General features: G+C 43.5%; 1 protein-coding gene across 1 annotated transcript in view; it reads left to right on the top strand.

Annotated features, from left to right (window-relative positions):
* Positions 1-26,550, top strand: part of MTMR12 (myotubularin related protein 12) — a 66,777-nt gene that overhangs the window by 25,274 nt on the left and 14,953 nt on the right. Inside the window, exons 2-10 of the mRNA XM_019737255.3 lie at positions 36-96; positions 2,644-2,786; positions 3,735-3,807; positions 4,643-4,773; positions 6,046-6,139; positions 9,296-9,425; positions 16,354-16,429; positions 25,489-25,595; positions 26,042-26,166. Coding sequence (XP_019592814.3) covers positions 36-96; positions 2,644-2,786; positions 3,735-3,807; positions 4,643-4,773; positions 6,046-6,139; positions 9,296-9,425; positions 16,354-16,429; positions 25,489-25,595; positions 26,042-26,166 — 940 coding nt within the window. The remainder of the gene's footprint in view (positions 1-35; positions 97-2,643; positions 2,787-3,734; positions 3,808-4,642; positions 4,774-6,045; positions 6,140-9,295; positions 9,426-16,353; positions 16,430-25,488; positions 25,596-26,041; positions 26,167-26,550) is intronic.

Genomic DNA, 26,550 nt, shown 5'->3' with positions numbered 1-26,550 from the left:
AAACAAAAATATTACCCTTTGCTCTTCTCTTTTAGGAAATTCACATAAACGAAAAGGAAGTTACAGAGAAGGAAGTAACTCTTCACTTGTTGCCAGGTAACAGCCATGTTAGCATCATACCTCATGTGTAACTCAAAGCCAATCATAAATTGTCATCCCTAGTATCACTATATATAAACACCTTTGTTTTCAACCAGATGGCATGTAAGAGTAATGAGTTGGACAAAATATCAAGGTCTTTAGTTCAGTAATTACACACCTGGGTCCGAGTATTACAACATTCCGCAAAGAATTTTTCTTTTCACCTCCCCAAGTTGATAAAAATAAACTCGGGGAATTCTCAGCTCTTTCACAAGCAAATGAGGCCTTCTTCAGGTTGCTTTCCTTGGCCCCATCCAGTATTCTAGTCCTCAGGAAAATCCTGGGTCCCCCACAAAGCCCTACACCCCACAGCCTCTTCCTGCTGCCCAAGTGTAGCTGCCCTTGGCTAGAGCAGCTGCTTGGGCCTCTTGGGCACGCGTTGGTGGGTGGCCTCGCCTGTTGTGTGTGCATTTGAGCATGAGTGCCAGGTGTGCTGGGGTTTACCATCCCCATCCCAGGGCTGCCAGGGCTGCGCTCTGTGGGCATCACCAAGGAGCCTGGATTGGTGGGGTATTTTTGAGATGGGGGAGAGTGACTCTATAGCTTAAATCAAGCCTTAATCATTTCTGAATTCAGAAACAGAAACTACTTGGTGGCGTATCCTCCCCATATGTGGGGCTCTCCTGTGCATTCAGTTCTTCTTCCACTTTGCTTTTTCTAACCCCAAATAGTTTTGGTTTTGCTTTTTTAAGGAGAATTTTATCAAAAAAATTGGGACCTCGTTCTGGTGCTTTTTATATTGTTCCATTTTATTGGGAGGATATGAATATGTGCAAGCTTCTGACTGGTCCACCTTTGGGAAATATATCAGAATGCTGTAACTTTTTAAAAATGTTTTTAAGTTTCAAAGGATTTTTCCTATAATAATGGCCTAAACCTTAATCTGTATTCCCTAGTGCTTTCCTTTTCTTGGGTTGTAGATTCTGAAATTCACTTTATTTTTGGCTTAGTGTTAGTGTACCTTCTCCCGTCCCCTGGATTACCTGATGGTCTCCTCTAGGTGTGCTGCTGTGAGCTCACACTTCGCTGTTCTGAGCGCCCGTTTCCTAGACTAGACCAGGGTCTTTTCTGGCTCCTGCCCCCGGCACTCAGGACTCTGTACACGAGTGGATAACAGCTGCTCAGCATGCCACGCCTTGCAGCCTCGCCTGGCTGCCGTGGTTGCCTCTGCACACCAACTTCCAGCTCCAGAGCACGACCCCAGACGGATGACGCTGGCCTGGCCTGCTCCTGGGGAGAGATGGGCTGTTAAAGCTGCTGTACACTGGGAGTTGAAAGCACAGAAGCCTCGCTCACATGTCTTCCACCTGGGACTTAGCTGAGGCGCTTTTTCTGGGACTATTTTAAACCCTAATGAGGCTCTGACTTCATTGTTTTCTTCAAGCTTTGTGGTCTCTCTAGAGGCTGACCTACTGACTGAGCCATCGTCCAGCATTTCCTTAGTAGTTCACTCCTTGGAAGATGGAAAAACATACCATAATATGTGTCCCTTGATAGTCTTAGTATCTAAAACTTTTTTGTTTACATATTGAAGGTTAGACTAAATGAATTTCTAACAAAAAAGAATTTTAAAGACATTGAAGGAAATATCTAGAGGAAGATTCTGAGGGGAAGATGTTTGTCTGTTGGAGAAGAAAATTCCTTTTCTTTTTTGTTGCAAAGTATTTACAGTTAGTTTTTTTATTTCCCCCATATTCTCCTTTTTCCCGTGCCTTCACCCAGACATCCAGCCCTCGTGAGCTTCTCTACTTCCAGGAGCACAGAATGCTTATGTATCTCTAAATCCTAATTATTTGGACTGTAAAGATGAGTACTCTACCTTCAGGAAACACAGCTTCTCATGTGGGCCGGGTGCCTGCAGATAGAGCAGGAAAGCTGACGCACTGGGAGGAAATACTCTCCACTAAGAAAGAGAGGAAACACTTTTTTTCCCATAACCCTCTGGCCTCCCTTTTCCTCCCATCCTTGTCTGTGGAGCCAGAATGAATGTGGTCCTGCTGCAACCTCTGTGTCTGAGGAAGCTGCCTGAAAGCCCTGTGGCCAGGGTGACAAATGGCCCACTTTCACCGGAAAGCGGGCTTGAGATCTGCGTTGCAGAGCATGCTGGTGAGCCTTTTGGGCTTTGCTCATTTAGGGTATCACTTCTGTGGAGCATCTTCTTGGGTCCAAGTAATAAAAACACTCAGATCTTTTGCTTGCAAGAGTAGCTGAGATTATTTCCATCCCTTTGGAAACTTCTGTTATTCGCAGTTAGAAAATAGAGAAATGCCCTGTGTGAAGGTGTATCTGAGACATTTCGATTTCACTGACCTGTGGTCCGCACTCTGCTTCATCTTCTCCCCTAAGTTTTGCAGCTTCTCCCGTGTTGGAACGTGTAAACGTCTGAGGTGCCTTGCTATATTTTGTGTTGGTCTTTACGTGGAAGAGCTGGGAAAGCTTTCACTGTGTGCGTGCGTGTGCTCCCTGCGGACTCTAAGGAGGACTTGTTTCGGTTTTGACCAGGTGAGCAGCTGCTTTGTGAAGCCAACACAGTGGTGAAGTATGTCCAGGAAGATTCCTGTCAGCGTGGCATCTGTGGGAAACTTGTCTGCACAGACTTCAAGATCGCTTTCCTGGGTGACGATGAATCTGCACTGGATACTGATGTATGTATGAGCTGCGTTTGGCTGCGTTTGGGGAGGCAGCACAGTGTGGCCCCCGTGTCCTTTTCCCGCGCTTCTCTGTTACTCCACCCCCAGCATACACAAACCCAAAGGACAGACGTCCTTCTCACCACTGGTCTGCTGTCTGTCCTTCAGGGTCTCCTTCCCGTGGTCAGACCATCCTAAAATTTCCCACCCTTGCCTCATCTCACACTGACTTGCGTTTGACATCTGTCTTTCTTCTGTATTTCATCACAGTGTACATCATTCATTGGAATCAGATCTCCCAAATATACTCGTTCCCCCTGTTTTCTCGTACTAAACTCTTCTTAAATTCAGGAACTGAGTTCAGTTCTGGAACTGAACGCAGCACTTGAATTTGGATTTACTTTATATTTGCTCTGCACCGCGTACCGGTGTCCTTGTAGACTCATCTGTACTTACGAAGAATGAGCAAAGAACTGCCCACCCCACTTGGAGGGCACCCAGCCGCCTGGCCCACCCTTGCTTCTTACACAGCAGCACCATTGCCATCTCAGAGCGTGGTCTGCTGGCCACTGGCTGCGTCGTGGCCTGGTTCCCAGTCCTGGACAAAGACAGCATTTACAGGAACTTGAGTTTCCTGGTGTTTTCTTCCTCCATTAACTGTCACTTACCTACTTGCATTTGTGTGGAGAAATCTTAACCTGCAGCCACCTCCCAGCGCTTCCCAAAGTCCTCGTGAGTGGCCTGGTATGTTTGCCTGGGAGCAGCCAGGAATGGCATGTTCTGCCTGCGTGTGAAACCCCGGTGACCACCAGGCTTGCATATTTCGTCATCCCTTTCCTAGGGATGTGGCTGCATTTCCCTGTTTTTCTTAATGTGAAAGAGGAGGATGGTGATTTGCTCTGTCTGTAAATGTCTGACAGTGCATAGAAAGGAGTCACAGTTGTTTCCTTTTGAATCTTTTAGGAAATCCAATTTAAGAACAAGATTCTAGGAGAAAATGATATTACACTCCACTGTGTTGACCAGATTTATGGAGGTAAGTACTGTTTTCCCCGGGCTGTTGCCAGCTTTTGAAAGTATAGCTGATAATGATAATGTTTTTATGGGCTTTCATAGTTTACAAAAGTTTCTTCACATATTTATCTTGTTTAGATCAGTTTTGTGGATGGTATAATTGAGGTATGAAGTGGCTTGTTTGGGGTCACTTAGCTGGAGGACCTTGGACTCGGACTTGGAATCTGTTCTTTTTGCTACCCCACCCTGCCATTATGTATTAGCTTTTGATCATACTTTTTGCTGTCAGTGTTAGCCTTGTAGGTTTTACTTTAAAGGCTAATCTGATAAAGGTCTTTTGTGTTGCACTTGGGTGTCTTTTCTGCTTTCAAGCCTCTCTCTGCTCTACTTCTCTATTTTTGTAGACAGGGCTTGCTCAGAAATCATCCAGTAGTCATTTATGATGTTCCTAACATCAGTAGGTGCTGCATGGTCCACTCTCTAGGACAGGGAGGGAGGTGGCAGGAGGGGCCCCGAGTCATAAACCCAGTAGTTGACTGTCCCAAAAGCATGTCCCTAGTGGTCTCCGGTCCATTTTTTATAATGTCAGCTTTCAGAGCGGGGTTTTCTGCAGGTTGGTGGGATCAGTTCTGCTGACAATGGCCAGTCCATTTTGGTCTTGGGCTTTCTCCGGAGAAATGAAGAACCCTGACAGTTCTCGTAGAGCCAGGGCCCCTGCTGACAGTTACTTAGAAGGTAGCACCTTCCCACTTTCGAGAAGTGTGCTTAGGAGTTAACAGTGTGCCTTATTTCTTTAGCATTAGTTTGTTGTGCTTTATAACATAATTTCCCTCCCTGATTTCATTGTTGATGTGCAGTGTTTGATGAGAAAAAAAAAACTCTCTTTGGACAACTGAAGAAATACCCTGAGAAACTCATCATCCATTGCAAAGACCTCCGGGTATTCCACTTTTGTCTGAGGTACACAAAAGAAGAGGAAGTCAAAAGGGTAACTAGTTGCATGTGTTTTTAGGTTTTATTTCCCATCAGGTTTTCCCCACTGACTCCATTTTTTGCTTACATTGCATGAAGGTTAAGGGGAGCCTTTTACTCTGTAAAGTTCAAATTGGTTGTAATCCCATATGCTTTGATTAGAATTGAGAGAGAATTTGGTAAAGCATGCCTGTGTATTATCCTTCAGTACATAGTGTTTTTATTCCTGGAGCCTCTCCAGGTTGGGAGGTGGTAACCCAGGGGCAGGAGGCAGTGGGGGAAGGGAAGGATGGAGCAGCTAGAATAACCCTTTTCCCTTGCCTCTGACAGCCTTTCCGAGAGGCAGTAGTCGTGACCTCCCAACTCCTGGATGAATGAGTTCATGTCTGGGAGGTAGCGGAAGTGTGTGGAAGGAGGAGGGGTACACGAGTCAGATGGGCAAAGCCAAATCACCAAATGAGCCTGTGCTTTTGGACACTTGAGTAAACTTAACCTGGTCGCTGCAGCAAATTGAGCTGTATCACTGGTGAACTGGTTATCGTGGTCGTTGTGACGTCCAAGATTTCTCTTACCGAGATATTGAAGATTTCAAATGGCCACTCTCGTGTATACATCAGGGGCGACCTGGCGAGAGTTCAGTTCATCTGTTGTCTTTGGGTACAGTGAGTTACGCACACTTCCAGCCGGTCCTTGATGTTCTTTCAGGTAGTGTGGAAGTTCAGTTAGGATAATGAACATGACTCCAGGCTCTGTTCTGAACAGAAGAGTAGTGTAGACATGGAAAATTCCCTGAGGAGCCAGAACCTTCATTTTGAATGATGATTTTTGTCATGTATCCAAACATACTTTTGTTTGGAACTTCAAACAAAAAGCACAATGGGTTGATTTCTTTTTCTAATCTTCTAGAAGAAAGTTGTAAAGGCCACAAGTGGATCAGAATAGCTAAGTGTTTTGGTTTTTATCTGATATCAGTTGTATAACTTTAATGTCAGATTTTTAGAGTATCTGAATATAGCACTTGAGTTTTTTTAACACTTAGTTTTTTGAGAAGTTAGACTTATGTTTTAAAAATTTCCCTAGAAATTCAAAGCTCTTAGAAAACCTGACACAGCGTTGAGTTAGCGTTTCTTGATTTGGCATTATTCCGAGAGATGACATCATAGATGCAGGCCCCAGTGAGAGTGAGTGTGCTGCCCCAGGGGAGCCTGTTGGCATGACTGAAAACCTAGACAACTCAGCATTTTCCTGCCAAAAGCATGACTGTATCCATTGCTTGGTTATTTTCTAGATTGTCAGTGGCATAATTCATCATACCCTGGCTCCTAAACTGCTTAAACGATTGTTTCTGTTTTCCTACGCAACTGCTGTACAAAACAACACAGGTAAGTGTGTTCTGGGTTGTAACTGGGGGTAGGCGGACCTTCCAATTCCTACCTGAAAGTAGTGGGAGAAAATCCATCCATGAGGTTTTCTCCTCTTCCCTAGAAATTGCTCAGGTTTTCTTGGGTGTCTCATTCAGGTTTCTAGAGAAAACGGTTTCTATATTTATTCCCTGTGATCTTTGTTTCTTTAACTTATCTTTTAGGTTTGTTTGCTTTTTGTGAGGGATTATTGGTTTGATTATTTCTTATGAAAGATGAAAGCAATGTATTATAACTGGGAATGTGAGACTATGCAACAAAATTGAGACAAATTTAAAATAGCCCCATTTGTCCCTGAGTTCTTATTTCCACTTTAATATACTTGATTTCATAAGACTCTAGAGAATGTCTTGCATTCTAGAAACAACCAGAACATGCTTTATAGCAAATATTTTGGGGGAAATGGAACAGTTGTACGTAAGAGAACATATCAGAAAACTAACTACATTATTAGCAAACTTAGGATTCCAAATGTTTTCCATTCAGTTTGCTGCAAAAGAGAGCAATCTTTTAACTAAGAAACTTTGGTCATCTGAATTAGCTGTTAGTAATGACTGGCATTGTACAGGGTTCCCACAGATGTCTGTCTGCTTCCTTCTCTAGGTATCTCTCCTCGGTCTATTCCCTTGCTCTGCCCATTCCGCTTAACATGAAGTTGATGTTTAGTGATCCTGTGTGCTGTGTGCTTTTCGTCAGGAAAGTGGCATGTTAGTTTAATGGCATGTATCAGGCTTTCTGGAATGCAGAGTTGCTTTGTCACCAACTGCTCATTTGGTAGACACGTGTGGAATGCTTGCTGTGGGTCAGGCGCTGTGGGGATATGGCGGGGAACAGGGCCTCTTAGAGCATCACGTCACACAGAGGCAGCTGAGTTATGTGTCCTCTGGTGGAAGGGGCCATGGGAGCAGGAGGAGGAAGTCCAGGCCACGCTGGGAGAGGAAGGGCTGTCAGAGGGCGCAGCTGTGCCGAGCTGCTGTGGAGGGTGTGGGAGTGTCTGGTAGGCACAGAGGAGAATTCAGGTAGAGGATTAACACATGCAGAGATGTGGATATCTGACAGCAGGCTGCATTTTGCAAACAATGGTGATGTAGTACAAAAGGTATGAATTTCGGGGTCCCACCTCACCTCAAATCCTTGCCCAGCTGCTTAGTAGCTGTGTGGTCCTGGGGATGGCACTTAAATCTTGGGCCTCTGTTTTCTCATTTTAAAAACAATAGTGTTAATGCTTCCCTTGAAGTCTGGTGAAGATTATAAATTACTAAATGTATGACACACACGGTGCAGTCATTAAATGAGGGTTAATTGAGAGTGTAACTGCATGTTACTCAGGACTGATTATGTTGAGAGAATTATGTTGATGTAAAATATACTTAGCGCTATTATTAGGCTGCACATAAAATTTGTTCCTTAATTCAGTAAGTTCGTCTTTGTGAGTGACAGATCTTTTCACTGTAGCTAGATGTACAAGTGCTGATTAACTGGCTGCTGGCTTACAGCAGCTTGTTGCGATATGAGACATACAAAATACGAGTTTGTTGATTACTATAATTTATGTAAACACTTATTGGGCTGACATTTGAGAAACCATCCTCTATTTTTAGGAGCTCTGCCTCTTCTTTATATCCTGATTCTTGGTGTGGACCCAGCGTAGGACAGGGTCTCATCCGGCCGCCATATGTCAGTGTGCGCCAAACCCCTTACCTTGACTGACCTGGCAGTTTCATTACCTTGTGGTGGCTTTTGGTGCCAGAAGGCCTAGGATATGAAGCATCTTTTATGCTATTTTAAGTGCATCCTTCTTTTCTCTTACCCCACGATTGCTGATACTAAAGGTTATAACAGATAAATGTGAATTGACTAATTGACTTTTTCATTGAGTAGGAGTTTGTGGAGGTTGGTGCCTTGTAATCTGAACATCTTTAATTATTCCCAGGCTTAATAGTTTACAAGTGTGCTTTGGCTGAAAGGTCCTAAATGCTTATAAAATGGAACTTTAGGGGAAGACCTATCTGTCATTGCTAAGAAAATGATCTGCTATGCTTGAATTGGAGTATTATATATGTCCATGGGGAAATTTTTTTGTTTGCATTTATTACTTAATGGAAATTTCCTTTATAGCTTCCTAGGTTTGAATTCCAGTTCTGCCATTGCCTGGCTCTGTGACCTTGTGCAAGTTACTTGACCTTTCTGTGCCAGATCTGTAAAATGGAGGAAATAGTGTCACCTAACTTACAGGGTTATAAGGATTGAGTTAATAATTATAATATGCTCAGAACAGTTCCTGGCACATACTAAGTGCTGTGTAAGTTTAACTACTGTTTTTATCATTATTCTCATTCTTTGTGCAGTGATCTGGTGATATTAAAAATAGCAGGTGAAAGTTTTAGCAAGCACGTTATTTTCCCCAGAAGATTTGTGTTTTTAGATATGCAGTGGCTTGTGCACATCCCAAGACTACTGTCACCCCAGCAAGCAGTGCTGTGGTTTGGAGAAGGCCGAGGACACCTCTGTTGGGCTGTAAGGGCAGGCGTTTCCCCCAGGCAGGGCAGGGTTAGGGGCCCAAGTACCCGTCACTGGGAGGCAGCCGTTGGCTAGCAGACCCGACCCTCACCATGGCTGTCTGATTGGCTTAAGGCCTTCAGTAACCAGATGTCACACTGGAAAATCCTCTTGTTGGTAGTGTTATCTTCATGTCGAAAGAGGACTCACATTCAAGAATCTGACATGCTATTTAAATGAGTTTGTCATCCTATGTGCATATTGGTAGGGCTAAAAATAATATTTTAGTATTTGCTAAGCCTGAGTTTTAGTGCCTCTCTTTTTATGTTATATAAATTATCTCATGGTCAGATGACTGAAAGTGGAGCTATAATTACTTTTGCAAGGAATGGAACTAGAATAACTCCTTTCCTCCAGTATAAAAAGACAGAGCCTCAGTCATAATTTTGGCTTAATGACAAAAAAAGGAACAAGGTTCGGACGAAGCAGTGAATTCATTCTGCTTGGATGCCAGTGGGCTTAGTAGAGGACATTGGGGGCTGAGGGTTCACCTCTACATCCTTAAAATTCCAGCTCTTCATGACAAGATTTTATTGTCGTTTAAATTTATGTCGTTAGCCACCGATCCCAAGAACCACACCGTAATGTTCGACACACTTGAGGACTGGTCCTGGGAATTAGAGCGGACCAAAGGCAGCGTGAATTACAAAGCAGTGAAGGTCAACGAAGGCTACAAGGTCTGCGAAAGGTAAGCTTTCGGTGCAGTGCTTTAAGAAGACGGCTTTGTTGGATTGAATTCACATGCCATATGTCTCACCCATTGGAAATGTGCCGTGTTTTAATATGTATTCTCACAGTTGTGCAGCCATTACCACAGTCAGTTCTAGAACATTCTCATCATCCCCAAAAGAAACTCCATACCCATTAGTAGTCTCTGCCCATGTACCCACAACACGCCCCGCCCTCGGCAACCACTAATCTACTCTTTGTTCCTTTAGATTTGCCTATTCGGGCCATTTCATGTAAATGGATGCATGTAACACGTGGCTTTATGCTTGGCTTCTTTCACTTAGCAGAATGTTGCTGAGGCTCACCCGTGTGGTAGCGGGCATCAGAATTTCATGCTTTTTTGTTGTTGAATAATATTCCGTGGTATAGATACTGCATTTTATGTATCCATTCATTAGTTGATGGACTTTTGGGTTATTTTTGAATAATGCTGCGATGAACATTTGGGCACAGGGTTTTGTGTGGATGTATGTTTTCATTTCTCTTGGGTGTATACCCAGGAGTGAATTGCTAGGCCATATAGTAAGTCTGCGTTTAACTTTTGGAGGAACTGCCAGACTGTTTACCACAGCGAGTATTCCATTTTACATTTCCTTCAGCAGTAGAAGAGGGAGAAGAGGGTTCCCGTTTCTCCACATTGACACTATGCTTTTTTAAGAAACCCTTAAAGTTAAAACATTCGAAAGCGAATTTATGTCTTTTTCCCATTAATGTATCTGTAATCTAAATCTAAAATTTTTAGAGCCATTTCTGAATTTATATCGTGTATTTGCTTCCCTTTTATCTGACACTTCATTTCATTTATTCATTCAGTAAAAATTTTTGAGTGCCTACTATGTGCCAGGCAGTGTCTGGCACATAGCTACTGAAGGTACAGCAGGAAACCGAGAGCCTGGAAATCCCTGCCCTCCTGGAGCGGTCTTTATAGTGGGGGAAGATGATAGAATAAGTGAGCATTTATAGGATAGCAAGAGGTAGTAAGCGTGGCACAGAGGCTGAGACTAACTCAGAAATGAGAAGTCTCACGCTGACGCTCACGTCTCACGCTCCACATGAAGGTCTCCGCACCCTTCTGTGCCTGCTACCGCAGCGGCCAGGTGCTGGCTTGGCCACATGCACTTAGTCCCCCAGTCACCTTCTGCTCTACGCTCCCCAGTAAGGAATCCCAATGCAGACGTTGGCGAGCTTCAGAAGCATCGCCAGCAGCAAGTGTCCCAAAGAAGCCCTGGATCATTAGGACCAAACCGGCCAAGGAGGTCTGTGCTGAGCCCGAGCGGAAGGACGTGCGTCCCAGATTCCAGGCAGCACCTTGACAAGAAAACCCAAACTCCAGAGCTTGAACACTCACTCCACAGCCCAGGAGTCCGAACCTAGTTGATTTTCTTGTAGCTTTCCCTAAATGCCCTCTGATAATATTTTATTCTCTTTTGAAAGAGCATGAATTTTGTTTATTGGTATGAAACATGATGCCTTATGTAATGTTAATCTTATTTAAGTTATTAATGTTTTAAGTTTATCTTCCATGAATACTAGTTTTTTTAGATATGGAGACTTAGGCAAATTGCTTTCCTTAGTGAATTCCAATTCCATCCCTGGGATGGTATGAGGGTGCTTGCAAGAATCATTAATGCAAACACTTGTTTTAAATTCCAGACTATTGCTGAAAATGTTATTGAGGAAATGTAATGATGTAACTGTTGAACAATATATGTATTTTTGTACACACAAAAAAAGTGATAAGTGCTATGGAGAAAAATAGATCGGGCATGAGGTTAGGGAGCATTGGTGGGGAGCGTTGCTCAGGCAGCGGGAGCAGCAGGAGCAAAGGCCCTGAGGTGGAATCGTGTCGGGCAGTGAGGGGCAGTGTGGAGTCCAGGGGCGCAATGGCAGGAGGGGAGGTCTGGGAGGAGAGGGGCAGCTGGATGGGAACCGGCTGGGAGGCTTTCGGGAGAATTTCTAGTTCAGTGAGGAGTTTGAGCAGAGGCGTCATGGGATCCGACCTACATTTTAAAAGATGACTCTGCATAATCAACCCTCTTTGAGAAACGTGAATCTTACTATTTTGGAACATACTCCTGAGCATCCTGCTAACAGTTTCATAAAATTTGTTTAGTAGTCTGCCCTTATCTGCGGTTTTGCTTTCCCTGCTTTTGGTTACCTGCGGTCAACTGCAGTCCAAAAGTATTAAATGGAAAATTCCAGAACTAAACAATTCTTAAGTTTTAAATTGGGTGCTGTTCTGAGTAGTGTGATGAAATCGCACACTGCGTCCCACGTGGGGCGCGAGTTATCCCTTTGTCCTTGCTGTGGATGCCACCCACCCACTGAGTAGAGTAGCTGTTTGGTTTTCAGACCGACTGTCGTGGTCTCACAGTGCTTTTGTTCAAAAGCACTTATTTTACTTAATAATGGCCTCGAAGTGCACGAGGAGCGATGCTGGCAATTCAGATATGCCAGAGAGAAACCCTAAACTGCTTCCTATAAGTGAAAAGGTGATACAGTACAATAAGATACTTTGAGAGAGAAAAACTGCATTCACATAACTCTTATTACAGTATATTATTATAATTGTTCTATTATTAATTTCTCTCTGTGTCTAATTTTTAAATTAAACTTTGGCATAGGTATGTGTGTATATGTAGGAAAAAACATTGTATATATAGGGTTTCGTACTGTCTGTGGTTTCAGGCATCCACTGGGGGTCTGGAATATATCCGGTGGGGATTCATGGGGCTGCTGTATTTTGTAGAGCATTTTGTATTCATGGTTGTCACGGGCCTCTTCCAGCAGATCAGCTTTGAAGTTTATCAGTCTCAGACATTTGTAAGGTTAGCCCTTCTGTCGCAGCGGGAATTGGGGTGACAGTGGGGAGGGGCCTGCAGGGCTAATGTTGTATCACCGCCCCCCCCCTCCTAGCTCCTCCTACCATTTTACAGTCACAAAGCTTGAAAAGGGAAAGCTAGCTCATACTGAGAAAGCGGTTAGAAACCTCTGCTCCTAGGATGTGATAGATTGTAATGTGATTTTGGTACTAATAGAAGGCACGCCTATTCCCAGAATTGTTTAGAAAAAATCCTGCCACGTACTGATTAAATTCATCGATAGTTGCATAGATGTCAGCACATCAAAAATATAGCAGGGGCTCAAAATTAGTGGTCAAAATGGGGAGAATGGAGCGTTAGCAGGATTTCGTGCTCAGAGGGCTCAGTGCAGACACACTCCCCTTGGACTTGCCCAGCTTTCCACTCCCACGCTTTTCTGTCTCTCGGGGGTGATACAGGAAAAGCTGTGCTTTGTTTCTCAGCTGGACCATTATGGTAGCTGCCTACATGGACTCCCCCACCCACTCTGGCCCCCCTGCATCCATTCTCTACGTAGCGGGCCGAGAGAGCATGTCCAGTGTGGATCCGCTAAGGATCATCTGATCCCCTTGTCTCCTGATTCAGTGGTTCCCTGCTGCTCTTGGCAGATAGAACAAAACCGAATGAGTGCTGAGTGCCTTCATGGTCTGACTCCTGCCTGCCTCTCCAACGTTGTGTATACATACCCCTCTAGCCACACTGACCCCCACTCTAGGTCCTGCTGTGCAGTCTCGTGTCTGGAATGCTCATTTGCTTCCAGCTGCACCAGTGAGTTACCTCCACTTCATCTGTCAGATCTCAGCTCAGGTGTCACTTACAGGTAACCTTCCCAAGACTAGGTCGGGTCTCCTTCTGCGAGCTTTCCTTGCACTACATGCCTCTCTTCACAGCACTTCCTGCGATTGTGAGTTTATTTTTCTCTGTCTCAGCATTTGATTGTTTGTTTCTGCCACCTGTCAGCTCTGGGGAGTCAAGGACACTGTTTCCATTCATCATTATACCCTTAAAACCAAGTGCAGTGCCTGGTTTCAAGAGGGACTCAGTAAATAGGAGACAGAATGAATACACGAATGAAAGCCCTATCAGTAGTTAGAGGGGTCTCAAATCAGTTTGGATAAGAATAAGAAACTGACTGTACTTCACCTTCCCCAAGGTCAGACCTGGCTGTTCCAGTCCCACAGTCTGTCCCTTCTCCTGAAAAGCCTTTCTCTCATCCCATCTCCCTGTGAAGGCGTGGGGTGGTCTTAACCCTGTAGGATGTATAACAGAGGAACCTAGGAATTGACTGATGCTGCTACGGGAAGAAATTGCTAGTCTGGTGTTGCTCTGGGGGTTCCCTAACCCTAACTAAGGCTGTCCCTGAGTAGATCATACAACTTTCTTTGCATCAAGTTGTCTTGTATTTGGAGGGACTGTTTACTTTGTATTCTGAACTCAAGTAACTAAAATGACTGCTGTCTAAGGGGGGACGGTTACTTGCTTGTAGACATTGGGAGTCTCACACAGAGACTCCTTAGAGCCACCTCAGTTCAGTGAGACAGGAGAGGATGTGCCCAACTCCCCTCCTGTCCATCTTTGCGAGCTCCTTGAGTGACTGCGTGGTACATATGCTGATGCACTTGGTTCTGATGTATTTTTGACCCCTTCGCTGAAACACATAAAAAGAAAATCAACTGGTTAACCAACATTGTGAAATATTTCATCTTTACTAGTAAGGGAAGACATGTGAATTTTTTAAAGCAACGTGGCCCCACCCCAGCTTTGTAGAGAAATCACACACTGCGTCCCATGTGAGCCTCTGGGGAAGGAGCCTGGAATCTTGACTGAAACAAAGCCCACAGGTGATTCGCTTGTTAAGGCTGAGAAACTCTGATCTGTTTGTAAGTTGCCATCTATTCCTAAGCAGTGCTTCTCAGTTTCTTGTTTAGCTAAGTCACCTGGGGAGTTTCTTAAAATGCAGATTCTGATTCTGTAGTTGTGGGGTTGGGCTTGAGAACCTGCTTTCCTCCTAGGCAGCCAGGTGATGCTGCTGCATACTTTGAGTAGCAGGATATTCTAGAACAACAGCTTTCATGCTGGTTGCACACCCAGAGAGCTTTTAAGCTCCTGAGATTTAATAGTTCTGGTATGGAGCCTGGACAGTTGGAGTTTTTAATAAAGTCCTCCCATGTGATTTAAATGGGCAGCCTGAGTTTGAGAGCCATTAATGTGTGAAGAGGTTTTTACTTCAGTTACAACACGTAAAGAAGGCATGTCTTACCACCTACCCACACAAGCAGACGTATATGAAAATATTCCCAGCACTTCAAAAACTCAAAGCCAAATAACTCTTCTACATTTTGATGCTTTTTGAGGTATCTTAGCCTTGACCAGTGGTTCCCAAACCTGGATGTACATCACAATATCATGGGAGCTTTTTTCTTCTAATTACCTTGAAAGTATTTCTAATGGAAAATTTCAAGCAATGTAAAAGAAATGTAAATATGACGAATTCCCTTTCCCCATCACCGCGCGTCAACAGTTATTAACTCAAGCCTCATCCTGCTTTCTCTGCTCTTCCTCTGGATTGTTTTGAAATAATCCCAGAGCTCATCACATTTCATTCATAAATATTTCAGTGTACACCTCCAGGAATTAAGGACTCTTTTTATAAACATAAAACCATTATTAAAACTTTCAAATGTAGCATTAGCCCCTTAATATCATTCAGTATCCAGTGTCAAAATTCCCCCATTGTTTTATATGTAAATCGTTAAAACAATTTACTTTTCATATTTTTATCTGTTTTATCATTCATCAAGATTCAATGAGAGAGAGATCTTGCAATTGATAGGTTTCTGAAGTCTCTTCTTAATCTATAGATTCTCACACCATCGTTATTTCTGTAATTTATGTGAAGAAACCAGGCCATTTGTCTGATTGAGTTTCCCAGTCTGGATTTTGATGAGCAGATCACAGTGTGCTATTTAAATGTTGGTGTTTAAAATGTTGCTTCATCCCCTATGAATTGATTTGATCTATTGGCTCGATCGCATCCAAATTATGATCGTTTCAACGAGGAAAATTCATCTTTCCCCATGACTAATACATAAGAGATTTACTTCAAATATGCAGCACGCATACAAACACCATCTGATTATTTTCATTGTAGTTCTTACACCATAAGCACGTTCTTATTTCCCTTGAGGCTTTATTTTCAAACCCTTTAAGTGAAAGATCTTTACAGCTTCTCAGTGATAGAACTTAAGTGGGTTAAGATTAATAGAAACCTGCACCTGCTGACTACAGGAAGAGATGGTGTCCCAGCATATCTCCGATCTCTGCAACTCTGAAAACCTATTTATGTCCCTTTTTAACAGGTTTGTTATTTTTAGAACCTAGATTTTCTCATGGAGAAACTGAAGTCTTACTGCTTGGGGTCAGGCCCAGCTCCACTTAATAGTTGTGTACCCTGGGAAGGGCCTCAGTAGTGCTGTGTCTAGTTTCTTCATCTGTAAAGTGAAAACAATAATAGTACACACCTCATAGTATTGTTAGGAGGATTAAATGAATAATTCGTGTGAAGTATTTGAAGAATCTGGCATGCAATAAGCACTTAAATGTTGTCAGAGCACTTGATAAAGTGGGCTGTAGTTGTCATAATTGCTAGTGTTCGTATCAGTCTGACCGAAAGCAACACGAGTGCTTATGTTGTTACAATATGATGAGAAGGATCACTCCCAATTTTGGAATTCATATAATTTTAGATATCACATATTTCAGTCTCCTCATTCTGCGGATGAGGGAACAGAGCCAGAGAGGTGGGGTAAGTTACCTACGGTTACACAGAATCAGAGGCATGGCTAGGATTTGAACTCGGATTCCCAAGTAATTTGGCCAGAGAGAGTTCATCTGCACTGGTTCTTAACAGGGAAATATGGTCCATTTCCTACCATGCTACTTAGTTTCCTGTGTTCATTAAAGTTGAGCTTTCATATTTAGTGAATTAACTCGAGTACTAAAACTGATGACATCTTTTTCTTCTAGGTTGCCAGCATACTTTGTTGTCCCCGATCCTCTTCCTGAAGAGAATGTGTCACGCTTTCAGGGTCACGGCATACCAGTAAGTGCATTTGGAAACCCTAACAGCTCATCGGCCCGTCTTGGCAAATTGTTCTACTTAAAGCCCGTGGCTTTGGTATTAAAGAGTTTGTCCCCAGTCCAAGAGTAATCCAAAAATATCTTAGGGACTCCCTAGAGGAGTCTCTTAGCCATGAGGCTTTCTGGGACAGAGTTCTGATGTTTGCACAGAGGCACTGGGGTTCTTAGCAGAGACATCTTTAAAAAGCTTTAAGAGGATTTCAGGTATGTCTGGTGTTGAAAGCCAGCCTCATTTAACCCCCAAATCATTTTGAGGCTGAGCCGAGCACTCTAAAGCTAGTAGGGTTTAAGGTTCTTTTAGGCCTGCACCATTAATCTTTGAATGGGCGTGGTTGTGTTTTTTCCCAGAGACAACATGGAGAGCTTACTGAGTTTTCACAGAATAGACTGGGTTGGGAGCCATATTTAATGTGTCACTGATCAAAGAAAGCAAGACTGGCAGTTACTCCAGTTTCTAATGGGTGGTTGGGAGTTGCCAAGCTTGCAGGAATTCAGTGAGGAATGAGAATTACAGATCAGTGCTATGCTGTGTGTATGGCTGATTCACCAAAAAGTTCACTCCTGTATGGGAGGTGAGATGTGCAGGGGGTCAGATGCCCAGAATCATGTGGAGGCCAAGCTAGTAATGAGCATGGCCCTTTCAGTGAACCAGAGACCCTCTGTCTGGTCGAGTGGGGAGGGGGCTGCGCCTTGGGGTTAGCAGGCTTGTGCTATGTGGAAATTTGGGCCTGGTCTTGCCAGATGTCCTGATTTCTTAGGAGCGGCCAGAGATACGGATTTTTATGTGAGTTTTCCTGATTTCTAAATGTACGCATTTGATTCAAACGTTTAAAAAAACATGTCTTCGGACCCAGGTTGGCTCATGTCCCACCAGCTTGCAACCATTGAGTTAGAGCAGTGGTTGTCACATTTTCTGGTCTCAGAACTCTTCACACTGTTAAAAATTATTGAGGATCTCAAAGAGTTTGTGTTTATGTGGTTGTATCTATTAGTATTTGCCATTTTAAAAATTGAACCATTAAAAATTTTTGAGGGAGGTTGACACAGTGTGAGGGATATAAATGATAAATGTCTAACTATTACATTGTTTTGTGCACCGGAAACTAATAAAAAAATTTTTTTATTTTAGTAATAAAGTCATTGCATGTTAACATAAATAACATTTCTATGAAAAATAACTATATTGTCCAAAAAAAAAAAAAAGAATAGCACTGTTTTTATATTTTTAAAAATAGAAGACTGAATTCTCTCCTATCTGCTTCTTTCATTCAATCTGTTATGGTATGTTGGGGTTTAGTTGAAGTACATGAAGAAAAACCAGCCTCACACAGATACGTATTTGGGAAAGGGAGGAATATTTAATAGCCTTTTCCAATAATTGAGAATATTGTTCTTTGATGGTACATGAAAAAATTGATGTGATAGTTTCATAAAGGTTAATTGCAGTAAGGAATCTGAAAACATAATCAACAAACTTAATTCTCTTGAAATCCATTGGTCTCTCTTTGAATAGATCTTAAAACATGCATGATTTATAACATTATACATTGGTCATTTGGAAAATATTAGTTCACTAGACAATATAGATCATCCAAATATTGACATGTTTCCTTATATAATATAAAAATAACATTCATTAACATCACCCCTGTCTCATCAGATAAGACTTTAAATATTGGGAAGCTGTCCAGCTAAAGAGGCCGAGACTTGTTTTCCAAAATTCTAATTTTTACTTGAAAGTTCAATTTTCATCATTGGCAATAACTTGTCAGTTGTTTTCCTTGAAGTGATAGGCTCACTTCATTATTTTTTTTGAGAATAAATATCTGCCAGTTACCAAAGTCTGAATGCTTGTAGTTTGCCTATCATTCTTTCAATTCCAGCTAGTTCAGTAAACTGTCACATAAGTGCTTTTTCTTGAGACAAACATTGTATTTCACAGTGCTTACCTCCCATTCCATCACACAGAATACTAAAAAGACATGTAATGGTCAAGGTTAATACAATTAATAATTTTTAGTCCCCATTAAGGATGTTGTCAGGTGAAACAGAACGTGTTTTCTGCAAGTGTGTGGCAGTGAAGAATGCAGTGGCCACCAGTGCTATTTGGTAGCAGTGTCTTAACTGGTGCCGAAGCACCCATAATTTCATCTACCAGGGTACTGCACCATCAGTGCAACTGTCCATGCAGAGAAAAAGACAAATTACATCTTAGTGTTATTAGAATACCCGAAACGGTATTAAGTTCCCCTCTTTGCATCTGTAGACTGCATTTAGAGAATTGCTATTGTAGAAGAATAAAAATGAGGGTCTTCGTCCTTCAGTCTTTCATAGGTGAATCTAGGAAAAGAGGGTATGCTCTGCGAGAATACACAGAGACGAATTGTGTACACATGTGGGTGTAGGCTGCCTCTTTGTCAGCAGCGTATGGAATTTTGATATTCTGTGTTCTAGCCAGGCCTTGGGCTGAGAGGTAGAAAATGTTCTAAAACCTAGGTGATGAGTCAGCAGCATAACTTTGATAGAAATTGTAGGAACATGTTCTCACTTTATTAGGTCATCGGCCTTTATGTCCTGAGTCATTAGTGGAGTTGGCACAAATGGACAGCAGAAAAACACTAAAAGATGGAATTTATGCATTTACTCAGGGAACACAGAGCTCTCAACATGCATAAAATTTACGACTAGTGACGTTTAATATATTCACAATGTTGTGTAACCATTACCTCTATCTCATTCCAGAACATTATCTCTGTGGTTTTTCACCCTGAGTTTTCACCTAGTCTTCTCTTTCTTGCCTTCACTTACTCGTCTTCAGGGAAACCTCCATTGTTTATAATTTCAGTCATGCTCTTGCTGTCATTCTAGATTTGGCCTCCAACCGGTTCTCAGACCCGGAGTATTTACCTTTTTTCACTGTGGGGCTAATGAACATTGCTCTAGATTATTCACACTAAACAGAACAGCATACTTGATGGGATACATGAAAACTGTTGCCTTGCCTTGTTGGGTCTTTGTTCTGCTCAGCAATCTATTATTTGTGTAACTCCTCTTGGTTCCGATACCATTCTTCCTTGGAGCTGCTGTAAACATTCTTTTCATTCTCTTGAATTTGTTATTTTTAGCTCTCTTACTCTCAGGAACACTCTTTCCCCTTTTACTGGGATCTTGGAAAGCAAGTGAGAAGACCTCCCTCAAGACCTCCTTCTTTTCCACCCCCTTCTTTCTGGGTGCCTGTTTCCTTCATCTTGAATCCAAGCCCCTGCCTGGGCTCTTGGTCTCATCTGCCCTGCTCTCTCTGGAACCTGCCTCCATCAGTCTTCTCCCTTCCGCGTGTATCTTTCTGCGTATTCTGCTTTTGAAGACATAATAAAGTCTCTGCTAACCTGAAAAAGCCCTTCCTTAAGAGTCAAACTACTGTCTTGCTCTCCTTCCCTCCACTGCCAAACATATTTAAAGAGTCTACTGATTTTCTCTACTGGCCCCGACTCCTTTCTTCTTGCATCATGACTTCTGCTCCTCCATTCTGCTGATTGACCGCCAGCAGGCACAGCCTTCATGGCCCCAGTTCTCCATACCATCACTGATGACTGTCTCCCTCTTTTGCCTTTTAAATTCCTGTGTTGGCTTGGAAAACACTGTGTTTTCTTGGTCTTCTCACCCCATTAGTAGTTTCTTTCTTTATTTACACTGCTTTCTAGCCTCCAGTTGTACATGTTCCCCTAAAGCTCTGTCTTTAGCTGTATTAAGAGAGACACTGTAAGATGTATGAAATAATGAATAATTCCCCCCTTTTTTAGATAAACAGGATCAACGAACTACGATTCTTCTCTGTTGGCAAGTCATTCATACTGAGAACCCTGTGGCCCTTTCCCAGATGGAAATTGTACATATTACAGCAGGAGAAGACATGTGCTTTTTGCTAAATTCCTATGAGAAGTCTGTTTGACTAAGAATTTTGCTGGTTTTCCTTTTTTTTTTTTTTCCAGTTTGTTTCAGGTGTACAAAGGAACGTAATAGTTAAAACATTTAAACCCCTCATAAAGTGATGACCCACCCATTCCAAGCTACTACCCCTCTGACATCTTACATAGTTGTTACAATACCATTGACTAGCTTCCATATGTTGTACTCCACATCCCATGACTATATATACCTACCGTGTTTCCCCGAAAATAAGACCTAGCCAGACAATCAGCTCTAATGCATCTTTTGGCGCAAAAATTAATATAAGACCCAGTTTTATTTTACTATAACATGAGACCCGCTATAATGTAATGTAATATAATGTAATGTAATATAATGTAATGTAATATAATGTAATGTAATATATATATATATAATTAATGTAATACCAGGTCTTATATTAATTTTTGCTCTGAAAGACTCATTAGAGCTGATTGTCCAGCTAGGTCTTATTTTGGGGAAACACAGTATTTAGTTATAGTTAACATACAATATTATTCTACTTCAACTTCAGGTGTATAGTGCATTGGTCAGGCATCTACACAGTCTATGACGTGATCCCCTGATTAGTCCAGTGCCCATCTGGCACCTTACATGATCTTTACAACATTGTTGATTATATTCCACATACTGTATTAACTACCAATTTGTATTTCTTAATGCCTTCCTTTGCACCCTGCCCCAACCCCATTTCCTTCTATCACCCTGATAGAGCTAGTACCTATCTGGCACCATACATAGTTATTACAGTATTGTTCACTATATTCCGTATGCTATAACCTACATCCCCATGACTACTGTGTAATAACCAATTTGTTCTTCTTAATCTCTTCCCCTTTCACCCATCCTTAACCCCCCTGGCCCCCCCTTTTTAAAGAAGCCCTCTAAGATTCCTTGTAATACTCGTTTGGTGTTGAACTCCTTAAGCTTTTTTCTTGTCTGGGAAGCTCCTATCTGTCCTTCAATTCTAAATAATAGCTTTGCTGGGTAGAGTAATCTTGGTTGTATGTTGTTGGTTTTCATCACTTGGAATATTTCCTGCTACTCGCTTCTGGCCTGCAAAGTTTCTGTTGAGAAATCAGCTGCTAGTCTTATGGGGGCTCCCTTGTAGGTAACTAACTCCTTTTCTCTTGCTGCTTTTAAGATTCTTTGTCTTTAACCTTTGGCATTTTAATTATGATGTGTCTTTGTGTTGGCTTCTTTGAGTTTATCTTGTTTGGGACTCTGTGCTTCCTGGGCTTGAATGTCTATTTCCTTCACCAGGTTAAGGAACTTTTCTGTCATTATTTCTTCAAATAGGTTTTCCATTCCTTGCTCTCTTCTCCTTCTGGTATCCCTATAATGCAAATGTTGGTATGCTTGATATTGTCCCAGAGGCCCCTTAAACTCCTCAATTTTTTGGATTCTTTTTTCTTTTTGCTGTTCTGGTTGGTTGTTTTCTGCTGCCTTTCCTTCTGCATTGCTGGTTGGATCCTCTGCTTCATCTAATCTGTTGATTCCCTGTAATATATTCTTCATTTCTGTTATTGTATTCTTTATTTCTGACTGGTTCTTTTTCATGGTTTCCAGCTCCATTTTTATGCTTCCTGTCTCTTTGTTGAAGTTTTCCATGAGATCACTGAGCATTCTTATAACCAGTGTTTGGAACTCTGTGTCTGATAGATTGCTTATCTCCGTTTCGCGTAGTTCTTTTTCTGGAGCTTTGTTCTGTTCTTTTCATTTGGGACATATTTCTTTGTCTCCCCATTTTGGCTGCCTCCCTGTGTTTGTTTCTGTGTATTAGGTAGGGCTGCTATGTCTTCTCATCTTAGTAGAGTGGCCTTATGTAGTAGGTGTGCTGTGGAGTTCAGTGGCGCAGTCTTTCCAGTCACCTGAGCCACCTGCTCCAGGTGTGTCCCTCGTGTGGGTTGTGTGTGCCCTCCTCTTGTAGTTGAGCCTTGGTTGATAATTGCACATCAGTGAGAGGGTCTGACCCTTGGGCTCCCTGGCTGTGAGGACTGGCCTTGACTACAGTGCAAGAGTTGTTGTGCGGGGGCTGATCCTATGGAGCAGGATCTGCCTCAGCAGGACTCTGGTGCCTGCCCAATCTGCCCCTTGGGTGTGTTGTACTTGGAGGCAGCTGGGTGATGCTCCAGCTCGTTTTGAAGCTGGCCACTGGGGGCGCTAGTCCCAGGACCACCTTGGTTGGGATCCACTGTGGGTCTACTTCAGCCACAGCCCATGCCCCACCCGTGGGACTCAGTGGGAGCCAGAAAGAAATCTGCAGATGGTTGCCACCCGTGCTGTGCTTGGAAGCCCCTTGAGAGGCCAACCCGCGAACCAAGCCCAGCTGCCACTAGTGCCAGCTTAGGGCTATGCAGCCAGAGGTACAGGATGCTCAAGCCTCAGGCTGCTTGTCTGGTTCTGCGAACGTCTACAGCTTGAGCCAAGGTAGGCAGTCTGCACGAAAAAGCCACTGTAAGCGGCCTGGGTGTGCCCGAAAGTTGGGTGGGGCTGGGTCTGGAATCGCCAGGGTGTGGTGAATGAATGTTGGAGACTCATACATGGCGGCTGCCTGTATCTGCACAGCGGGAGGGCTCAGCAAAGAGACAATGGCTTCCACCAGCTCCCCTGTCCAGGAGAAAGCCACCTCTCCAGCCCCAATCCCAAGCTAGACATTTCACTTCCCCACCATATGTCCCTGCCTCCTTTCCAGCTGCTGCCCCAGCGCTGGAGCTCAAGCGAGTGATTCAGTTGGTGGGTAAGTCCATGTGTAGTCCTTTTAAGAGGCGCGCCTGTGAGTGTAGCCGCCCTCCATCTCACTCAGTCACAATCTCCACTGGTTTTCACAACCAGAAATTATGGGGACTTCTCTCCCCGGCAATGGAACCCTGGCCCGGGATGGGGCTGGGATCTCTTGCTCCTCTGGGAGGTAGGGGGAACCCCCACAGCCAAAATGTCCCTCCCGATCTTTAATGGTCACACGTTCACACGTGGCTATGGGACCAGCCTATTCCACGTCTCTAACCCCTCCTACCAGTCTGGAGGTGGCTTCTGTATGTCCTTAGTTGAAAGGCTTCAATTCAGCTTCATTTTAGGCGATTCTCAATAGTGATTGTTCTGTAGATTAGTTGTAATTTTGATGTGGTTGTGAGAGAAGGTAAGTACAGCGTTTACCTACTGCGCCATCTTGGTTGTCCCCTGTTTTTCTGTTTACTGTTTCATACAGGATAGTAAGGGAATTGCCCCGTGGCACCTCACCTGAGCTGCCCCAGGTGGAAAAGGAGTTACGGTTGAATGCCACCGATAGCCACCCTTTCTGCCCCAGGAGAGGAGATAAAAAGGATTGAGAACACTTACTTTCTTAGAACCTGTCACCCAGTCATGGCTAAGAGTTTCTCTGTCCTCTTGGATCAGAGAACTGGGGGGTGGGAGGGGGTGCCCGCAGGGGGCAGGGCTGCTGGGGTATTCCGAATATTGCCGACTTTGGCAGAGGGCTACGAACTGGTGGTTTCTGTACATTGCTTAGGATGACTTTGGAAAAGGGAACACGAGGACAGTAGAGGGCCCTCTGCATTATCTCAGTGTTCTAACACTTCCGCCTCATTATGAATCTTAAAGAATCAAGTACTGTTAGGCGCTCAGAGGGGAGTCAGTGCTTTTTTGGCAGTCCTGAAAATAGTTGTATCCCTCTTCCCTCACTCCCTGGGTGGGCTTGCATCTCTTCCACGTCAGCTGGCCGTCGGCGCCTATGACCAAAACCCCAGTCTTGCCATCCTCTCCTGAGCTCATAACCCTCGTCTTAGGTGCCTTCTGAACATAGTCACACGGATGTGAAATTGGCACTAGATACCCAAACAACGTATCCAGTACTGATCCCATCATCTTCTCCTGCCACCCCAAACTGGTTCCTCTCTCTGACTTTCTAAGCAGTGCAGCTTGTCACCTGGATTGTGAGCTTATCTCTAGTCTCTTGACCCAGGCTGCTGCTAGCATACCCAAGGTATGGCTTACACATTGCAGAAGAATGGCAAAAGAAGGATGTCCCCTCTGGGCAGCTGAAGTCCTCTAAGTTTACCTTTGAGCCAGGGCCCAATGGCTTGATCAGCAGAGCAGGGCTGGGCCAGTCTCAAGCCCTTAGCCAGGCCTTTATACGGGCACAGAGTCCACAGCTGTGCTCACCTCCCCCCACCAGCCTCGCCCTCTCCTCCATTCCAGGCTCTACTGGCAGATTGCTTTGCCCCAGGATCAGGTGCCCTCTGGGTCCAGAAAAACATCCAAATATTGGAACCTATCACTTATGGTCATCACATGATTTCTTCCTCCTTTGCCCTCCCTTTGTTGTTCCTTAAAATTCTTTTCTGTGGTTTACCACATTCTACTTCATTATCTTTGTAAACTTATTTCCCTGTTAGAGTTTAAGCTCCTTGAGAGTAGATACAATATCTTAACGCTCTTTACATCCACTTACACTCTAATTCAGTACTTTGCACGTAGACATCTCCTATCAACATATGTTGACTAGCCAACTTTCCATTCTTTCTAGTGTGAATTTTGTCTGATGACAGGAGCTTCCCCCTTTTTGCCATCCAGTTAGAGCACATTCTTTATTGTCATACTGCTGTGGCTGTTTGCGCAACTGTGGGAAGTCACTTGGTCTCTCTAAGCCTCGGTGTCTTGTTAATGCGGATATCAGTCATACCTGTCTCAGAGTGAAAATTAAATGAGTTCATATAAAATCCTGACATGATAATCCATCCTCCAGCTGTAGCCACTATCCCGATGATGACGATGACGATATTATCATCTGGGTTCCTAGCACTAAAGCCAAGTCAAAGGGTGTATGTTAAAACATAAGCAAGTGTGAGTGTGAATACCTAGACCTGTTTTATTTTTTAAGACTAAATCAATCTTTTTCATTGTGAGTAACTGTTCCTTGGCTTAACAAAGTTGAATACATCCAGCAATTTTGTACTGAAGTTATAGATTTCCCTGTATGCATTTAAATGCTTAGCTTACCTGTTCCCTGTTGGGTTGTGTATATTATGTTTGGAAAACCTTTGTTCCCCTCTGCAGATATGGTGTTGGTCCTGCCACAATGGATGTGCACTTTTGAAAATGTCAGCACTGCCCAAAGAACAGGATGATGGCATTTTGCAAATCCAAAAGAGCTTCTTGGATGGGTCAGTACTGTTGGACATATTGTTGTGGTTCAGCTCAGTTCTTGGTTCCCGAGAAGCAGGGAACACTGCTTACTAGGATGTCCATCTCTGTTTACCTCTGAGAGCTTAGTGCTTGAGAATGCAACTTATAATGGTCATTTTTTATAAATTAAAACCAGAAAAGGAGTGGGCTTTGGAGTTAAATTGCTTTGGTTCAAATCATGGCTCGAACAGTTTATAAACTTCATAATCCTGGGCCAGGAAGCTCCGCTCCATGCACCTCCATTTCCACTCCCGTTGCCTGGAACTGGCGTCCTTGTGGTAGTTACCTCGGTGATGAGAATTAAGTGGGAGGACACCTCAAAGCTCTTCACACAGATCTGGCCGCATAGTAAGTGCTCCGGAGACATAAGCTCTTGCTAGTTCATGTCTGCTCTCCTAATTGCTTGTTATTTTTTGATTCCTAGAATTTACAGGATCATCCACAGGCCACCTTATGAAATTGTCAAAACCGAAGACCTGTCAAGCAACTTCCTGTCCCTGCAGGACATCCAGACTGCATACTGTAAATTTAAACAGCTGTTTCTGATAGGTGAGAAGAATGCTGAGCAAAAACTTTCAAATGGGGAAAGACATGCCATGTGGACCAGGTGAAAGTTGGTGCCTTCCCTGGGTTTCGTAGGGCGGTACGCAGAGGTTCATGGCATGTGGTTGGCGTCATGGAGTGGAGGCGCTGGTGCCGAGGGGCCAGCTGCCATTGCCATGCTGCCGCTCCGCTTCTCGTCTGGCTTGGGCCCCACTGCCCTTCTCATGGCAACGAGCACAGAGCTACCTTCCCCCTTCTCTCCTTTACTCAGTGTGCTGGCTGCCTGGTGGTGAGCATCAGAGTTTCTCTGTAGAAAAGCCGTAGAACTGTGCGATACCTGTATTCAGTGGCTTTTACTTGTAGTGATTTATAAAGTGAATGATCTGTTTG

This window comes from Rhinolophus sinicus, chromosome 3 (assembly GCF_057876585.1).
Source record: "Rhinolophus sinicus isolate RSI-liver-muscle chromosome 3, RSI-T2T, whole genome shotgun sequence".
NCBI lineage: Eukaryota > Metazoa > Chordata > Mammalia > Chiroptera > Rhinolophidae > Rhinolophus > Rhinolophus sinicus.
The sequence above is the reverse complement of the archived record's forward strand: the minus strand, read 5'-3'. Positions and strand labels throughout refer to the sequence as shown.